The 7,728-nt window shown below is 48.4% G+C and overlaps 1 protein-coding gene across 1 annotated transcript; it reads left to right on the top strand.

Moving 5' to 3' along the window:
* Positions 1–1,874: 1,874 nt before the first annotated feature.
* SLC35E1 (solute carrier family 35 member E1) lies at positions 1,875–7,275 on the top strand. Its single transcript, XM_027706222.1, has 6 exons — positions 1,875–2,281; positions 2,767–2,837; positions 3,204–3,341; positions 3,975–4,100; positions 4,577–4,822; positions 5,449–7,275. Exons 1-6 carry the CDS (start codon positions 1,894–1,896, stop codon positions 5,680–5,682), a joined length of 1,203 nt encoding a protein of 400 aa, XP_027562023.1. The 5' UTR covers positions 1,875–1,893; the 3' UTR covers positions 5,683–7,275.
* Positions 7,276–7,728: the final 453 nt, after the last annotated feature.

Genomic DNA, 7,728 nt, shown 5'->3' with positions numbered 1-7,728 from the left:
TAATTGCTTTAGCATTTGGGACTGGCTGTTTTCTGCAGTCCCCAGTGCTGGGCTTCTGCCCAGGGGAACAGGGGACACTATACCAAAAATATTCCCAGGTTTAGTGATGTTAATGCTGTTAACCCGTTTGTGCTGGAGAAGAGCCTTGGCAAGAGTTCTCCTGCCTTTGAGAGCAGAGTCAGGCTCTTCCCTGGTTTTCACAGAAGGGTGCTCCTGACCACATTAAGTTGGTTCATTCCCTGGAATACAACTGATGAGGTTTGGTTTATTTTTATGTCATTCTTGTTCAAACCTACTGCTTTTGTGATCTGACTGCTACTGAAATGTGTGGGTGTCTCAGAAACCTGATGTCTCTGTGCTTCCATTTCTGAAATCTGAGGTCTGGGAGTGAAAAGTGGTTACCAAAAAAATGCTTCCAAGTATATTTTCAGTTTACTTCCATTTTGTTGTTCTGCAGTTGATGAGGTGGAGCCAGTGTGGTTTGGAGTTGGGGAAAGCTCCTGTCTTGCAGTTCCGAGTGGTAGATTTGATGGTAGAGGGATGAGCTGCTGGTCACTTTGGAAATGCTTGAGTTTTGTTTATGTAAAAAAATACTGTGCATCTTATCTCCCTCTGCCCCTCCTCCCTCCTTCCCTGAATGATCCCATTTAGGAACAGGGTCTGTGCTCTTTTGAGGCCTTTGACTAGAGGGCAAACTTCAGGAAATGACAAAGTATTGCATTACACTTGATAAAACTCCATCTTTTTCTCCACTGCTTCCATTTCTGATGCAATTGATGGCCCTTGAGGACCACACTTGGTGAGGTGATGCCCGAAGTTCATCACAGCTTTCAGATTATATCCAACAAACTGCTGGTGCTCAGTTGCTTGAGTCAGCATCAGGAATCAGACCTGGCCCTTTCCCTGTGGTACAAAACCGCTGGAGAAACTCCTTCCCAGTGCAAGCTTTAAATCTTGTTCCATGCCGAGTTTGTTGCTGCTGTTAAAAGGTCAACTCACTTGGTGTCATCCAGGGTGAGACGAGGCTTGACAATCTTTATTTCAGCATGCCAGTATAACCAGTTCTGTGAGCTCCTACAAATGTGAATAAGTTTACAAGGTGATATTTTTTTGTCAATTTTGTAAACAAGTTCAAATGAAGTTTACCATGTGCGTACCTGCTGTGGACTCTCATTTGTGCATGACTCAGTTACTCTGCTACTGCTTTCTCCTACCTCTCTCGCAAAATTTATCCTTCTAGTCCTAAAACCTGAAGTTAATACGCTGCCATTTCTTTCTTGTCAGTGCATGACACGAAATGGCTCATCAGCAAACCTTCTGGGAATCGCCATTACCTGAAGTGCATGTTTTTATCGGTATTAACGCTGCAAAAACGTCTTTTGACAGAGTGCGTGGATGAGCCGGGCTCTAGAACCCCTCCTGCCTGCCAGGTACTCACCCATCCTTTCCCCCAGCCGGCGTTACGTGTTCCCGGAGTTAGTTTTAAAGGTCAGCAGCGAATGTCCCGGTGGCTCCCAGCCCGTGACCTTCGCTCCGTCCCTGCCCCGCGCCGCTCGCTGTCACACGGGCCGGGCTCAGCAGCGCTGCAAAACCCCCTCCCAGCGGGGCTTTTGATGCGGTTTTGTGTCCCGCGGGTCATTAGAACCCCTCGGGGCTCTCCCGGGGCTCAACCCCCGCGGGGCGCGGGGCTGCGGGACGCGGGGGTGCGGAGGGGATGCGGCGCGGGGGGACGCGGGGGTGGCGGGGCCGGGGGGGCGCGGGGGGAGCGCGGCGGGGCCGCGGGGCAGGTGCGGAGGAAATGACGGGGATGCTCCGGCCCCGCCGGGGCCCCGCGCCCGCCCCGCCCCAGGAAGCGACGCGCTGTCGGCGCTGACGTTCGGCGGCTCCGCAGCGATGGCGGCCCCGCTGGCGGCTCCCGCCGGGCCCGGGGCCGGGGCCGGGGGGGCGCGGGGCGGGCGCGGGCCGGCGCTGCGGGAAGGGGCGCGGGTGTCCGCGCTGTGCCTCGCCTGGTACGGGCTCAGCGCCGGCGGCAACGTGGTCAACAAGCTGCTGCTCGGCGGCTTCCCCCGGCCCGTCACCGTGTCGCTGTTCCACATCCTGGGGCTCTGCGGGCTCCTGCCGCCGCTGCTCCGCGCCTGGAGGGTCCCGCCCGCCGGCCCCGCGCAGCTGCCGCCCCGCGCGTACCCGCGGTACATCCTCCCGCTCGCCTTCGGCAAGTACTTCGCCTCCGTGTCCGCGCACGTCTCGCTCTGGAGGGTCCCGGTGTCCTACGCGCACACGGGTGAGGATCGAGGGGCGGGCGGTGCCCGGGGGGTGCCTTGACCCCGGGCTGTGCTCGGGGGGGTGCCCGGAGGGGTGTCCTGGGGCCCCGCATTTGCTTGTGCTGGTGCCCAGCGCGGTGACCTGAAGCCCCGTGTGTGTTCACATCGGTGCCCAGCGCAGTGTCCCAGTGCCCAGAGTGTGCTGGTACCAGGTCCGGGTGCGGTCACCTGAAGCCCCGTGTGTGCTTATACGAGTGCCCGGTGAGGTGTCCCAGTACCCACTGGGTGCTCCCGTGGTTGCCCAGTGAGGTGTCCCAGTGCCCAGTGGGTGCTGGTGCCAGATCCAGCATCCAGGACCTGGTGTGTGCTCCTGTGGGTGCCCAGCACAGTGTCCCAGAGCCCCCAGATCCAGCCTGTGTTGGTAGCAGTGCCCAGCAGGGTGACAGGGAGGGATATCCCAGCGTGGCCCAGGGGGTCCCCATGGATGTTTTCCTACCGTCCCCAGTGAAAGCCACGATGCCGATTTGGGTGGTTCTCCTCTCGCGGATCATCATGAAGGAAAAGCAGACGACGAAGGTGCGGACAGGTTTGCTGAGGTTTCTTCTCTTGGTGCTGTTTGGGGTGTGCTGTGCTGGCTGGGGCAGCAGAGCTCGGGCTTTGGGTGGCTGGGTGGGGTTTGTGGCTGGAATTAGATTATGCAGATTTTACAAGTTCCTTTTCCTTCTATTAAGAATGTAAAACGTGAACACTGAGCAAGGTGATGCTCTATAGTGTCTATTTTAGTTACTTAATTTCCTTAAGCTACAGTAGTATAAAAGTTGATCCCTGGTTCTGTTGCTTTATTCGTCCTTCTCCTTTCCCCCCCAAATCATCAGGATGTATAAACGTAGTTGAAATTAAAGTTCTTAGAAGATGCAAGGTACTCCTCTCTTCCTCTCCCAGGTGTACCTGTCTCTGATCCCCATCATCACTGGTGTCCTGTTGGCCACCGTCACAGAGCTTTCCTTTGACATGTGGGGACTCATCAGTGCACTTGCTGCTACTCTGTGCTTTTCCCTTCAGAACATCTTCTCAAAGAAGGTAACACTTCTGCTGTTCATGGTGTTGCTCAGTAGCATCATTCTTTAGTGGACAGTATGTACTTGCAAGTACATATATATATTTTTTTTTTAGTTGATTTTACAGTCAAAGGAGCCCAAAGGGGCGGTTGCTGTTTCATGTGCATGTTCCTGCAGCTCTTCCTACCTGTTGAAGCTGAAAATTGTGCAGAACTCAGAGTTTATCCTGAGCCTTTTCTTTACTCCTCATCATAGATTTTTTTTTGTACTGACTGTTCAATATTTCTTAAATTTTACAGTTCATTTGAAAGCTTTTAATGTATCTTGTATCAGATCTTTTCTCTGTAGTGAACGACTCAGCGTCAACACTGGGCCCTCCTTGAAATCTTAGAAGCAAAATTAAAATGTGTATCTTGGCTCTAGTTAGTTACAAAATGATTTCTGGTTTGTAGAGCTTTAAAAATATATTAATATCTTATCAATACCAAGAGTCACCACTCAAAAAAGCATATTTTTTTCAAATGGACATCTGTTTTTCTTTGGTCAGACTTATAAGAAATTCATACTCTGACAGTATTTACTTATTTTTCTAATTTATCTGTCACCTAAAGCTGTTACTGTGTCTTGACTGCTGTTCAATAATGGCTTTTGTCAGGTGTTAAGAGATTCCCGAATCCATCATCTCCGGTTGCTGAACATCCTTGGGTGCCATGCTGTGTTCTTCATGATCCCAACGTGGGTTTTGGTAGATCTTTCTTCCTTCCTAGTGGAGAATGACTTGGTAAGTGTCGTATTTGGGAATTGGAACTGTTTGCTATTAAGAAAGGAGTTCAGTAAAGTAAATAAAACCCAACAGGGAACGCCACAGCCCAACCAAAAAAGTGCACTAAAGTGTTTCAGTGTAGTTCCTTATCAGCGTGGAAGGAAATGTTGTGAAACACCTGCAGGTTGTTTCACAAACAATGTACACAGTGTTTATCGTGAGAATTCCTGGCAGGGTTAGGAGAGGCAGCTTATGGGAACAGTGTGAATCTTGGGAGCTGGAGACGGGAACAAAGGCTCCCAAATGTGTGGGGCAGGTACATCCTCTGGGTTCTCTGAGTTGGTACTTGCACAATGGCCATGCTTGGGGCCCCTTCAGAGTGAAGCTGAGATATTCCTCCTGCCAGTGGCAGGTACGAAGTGCCTCAGGTTGTGTTTGTGTTGTTACCTGAAACCTGAGATAATTTTTTTCTCCTCCTGTTTGCTTTAACGCAGAGCTCGATGTCTCATTGGTCCTGGACCTTGATGCTGCTTGTAATCAGTGGGTTCTGTAACTTTGCCCAGAACGTCATTGCCTTCAGTATCCTCAACCTGATCAGCCCCCTCAGTTACTCTGTGGCCAACGCCACGAAGAGGATCATGGTGATCACAGTGTCCCTCATCATGCTGCGCAACCCCGTCACGAGCACCAACGTCCTGGGGATGATGACGGCCATCCTCGGGGTCTTCTTGTACAACAAGGTGAGGGGCTGCTTTGTTTGCTCAGGAAATGCACTTGGAACACTCCAGTAGCTTTGAATTATTTTTTGTGCAACAAAAATGGCACAAAAATGTGGAGCACAGGGTGTAAAGCTCCATTGCAGAGCGTGGCCCAAGCGAAGGACTTGGGTGCTTGGGTCTCTCACAAACTTCAATTTTGATCTTAATGTTTTCTTGAAAAGGGAAGATTGGGAAGTAACTCAAGCCTTTTGAGCAAAAGAGCAGCTTGTGTTCATTTGGCATGTGAGAGGAATTAGGTTTTTATTAGAAGCCGTTAATATTTTAAGACTCTTAACAGGTGTAGAGAGTGATTAATTGTAGAATTAATTGTAGATTAATTGTTTGCTTTTTTTGGGTGTATGAGTATGTCAGATGGTATTTAAGAAAATCTGTCTCCATGGAAGGGGTTGTTAGACCTTGGAAGGGGCTGCCCAGGGAGGTGATGGAGTCCCCACCCCTGGAGGTGTCCAGGGAACAACTGGACGTGGCACTCAATGCTCTGGGCTGGGGGACAAGGTGGGGATCGAGCACAGGTTGGACTCGATGGTCTCGGAGGTCTCTTCCAACCTCAGTGATTCCATGAAAAACATTCTTTCTCCCTCTCCTAGACAAAATATGACGCAAACCAAGAAGCAAAGAAGCAGCTGCTTCCTGTCACAACTGGAGACCTTGTGAATTTGGAACGGCATCGAAACCCTCCCGAGAAGTCTCAGAACGGACTCACAGGGTTTGCCCAGCACGGAGACCTTCAGTACGGCCGGACCAACGTCCTCACTGACCACTTCCAGTACGGGCGGCAGAGCTACCCCAGCACCTACAACCTGAACCGATTTGATATCTAGAGTCCTGGCAGACAGGTACAGACTGTGAGGTCAGAGTGTCCCCAGCATTATCAGAGACTGTCAGTACATCCATGAATGTCACAAAGCCATTTACTGTGCGCGTCTGGCAGCAGGGCAGTTGTGTGCGTAGGGGAGTGGCACCAACCTGCAGCTGCTGCTGGGCAGAGCTTTAAACGTGGAGCAGCCAGAGCTGAGACTGGAACCAAACCTTGTGCAGAGATCCTGGTGAGGTGCTCGTGTGTAGCTGCACAGTGGCACATCTGTCACTGCTCCTTTCAAAGTCTGTCAGCTGGTTATTCTCTTGACAGCTGAATTCTGGCCAGTATCTTGTTTCCACGCTGGTAAGGTCACCTTTAATTTGTTCTCTAATAATGTTTTAATGATACTTTTAATGAAGCTTTCGGAAAGAAGTGGAAGTGAAGCATATTTCTGGTTATCAGGATTTGTCTGAGGAGGATTGACTGAGGTGTCTCAGTTGCAGACAAGTAAACCTGAGTTCATCTCCAGGATCTGTGGAACTCCAGCTGGGTGTTCACTACTCTCGTGCCTCTGCCTTCAGTCCTGGAGGACAAACCAGAAGTGTTTCTGAAGGAGCAGACAGTGGAAGGATTGATCTTCCCCAGAATTGTGCTTCAGGCACAGAGAAACAGTTCTCCACATCACTGTTGCCCCGGTCACTGTAGAGAACAACCAAGCCAAGCTTAAAATCATAGTTGTTTCTGAATCATGTAAGTCCTGTAACTTCAGACATTGCTCTTCCTTGGCCATGCAGGAAACTCCTTCACAAATAAAGTGTTTGGAATAATATGATTTTATTTTTTTACTTGCTTCACACCTGTTCTTCCAAAACTCTTTTGTTGCTTTAGAGATTGAGAGATACAAGGTGTTTTGTTCTCAGTTTTAAGCATACAATATGCTGTCTTATATGATTCATATCTTATGAATGCATTGATTTGAATAATCATAATTCTTAATTGTTTCTTGAGTCTTTTTAGCCCCTAATTGTTGTGGGTTTTTTTTTTTTTAATTTCTTAATTACTGCTGTTGGAGTAGCAGTGTGGATTTAGCCTGACTTCCACTTTCTGCTGAAAGAAGTTAAATTTTGTATCCTGTGCTGTTCCTGCAGCTCTCCTGGCTTGAATAGGAAACTAAAGAGAAATTATTTGAATCAGCAGTAAATAGATAATTTATGGTTAAGAGCTGATTCACTATAAATGAACATAATTAATTTCTAGGCAAGGTGACTGTGTGTGTCAGGTACTGCATTTGTGCATGGAATGAAATTCCTTTGAATGAAGTGAAACCCAACTTTGAACCTGAGTTTCACTGAATCAGATTTTTGTTATTGCTTTAGCAAAAGATTTTTAGGGGCCTTCTTTCCTTCCCAGACAAGCTGTTGTACAGGGAGACTTGGATAGCATAAATATTGTGCTTTTACTAGAGGGGTAATAGACACCAGTGACAAAATTCAGGATGTGACACAGAACACTCCCTCCTCTTATTTATTGCTTTACAAGTGACCATTTCCATGATGTGAGATGATGATTTGGCTCCTTTCTGGATAATAAAGAATTTATTTTTTAAAGTGCAAAATCAAGCTGAATCTTACTCTTTTGGCTGCTGGGGTGGCAGTTACATAAACAGCCTTCCACCATACAGTCCAAAAGAGGAAATGGTCCTTCTGAAACTTCAGAGATGGGTTCAATCTGCTGCTACTGTGTGTGAGCAGAACTTCCTTGCCTTGACTGGAGTCCAATCTGTTCATGTAGCTTAGAACTTGGGCTTTTAGGTTAAAAATCTAAATAAATCTGTCCCTAACCAGGTGAACAAGGTCACGAGGAAAGCTTTCTTTCACATGAAAGAACTGCCTGTTCCAATATTAAAATATGTATAATTATTTCTTTTTAATATGGGAAAGTGCCAAATGTGTATTTCTGAGGCTCACTTCCCAGTATTTAGATGCTTTTACATACATGTAAAAAGGATTTTGTGGGCTCTGGATTTGGATTAGGTGCTGACTCTGCAAAAGACTGATTTGAGGGTGAG

The sequence above is a fragment of the Neopelma chrysocephalum genome, unplaced genomic scaffold (assembly GCF_003984885.1).
Source record: "Neopelma chrysocephalum unplaced genomic scaffold, ASM398488v2 Primary Assembly neopelma1_365, whole genome shotgun sequence".
NCBI classification, from domain to species: domain Eukaryota; kingdom Metazoa; phylum Chordata; class Aves; order Passeriformes; family Pipridae; genus Neopelma; species Neopelma chrysocephalum.
Note: the sequence above shows the minus strand (reverse complement) of the source record. Positions and strands in the feature narration are given on the sequence as shown.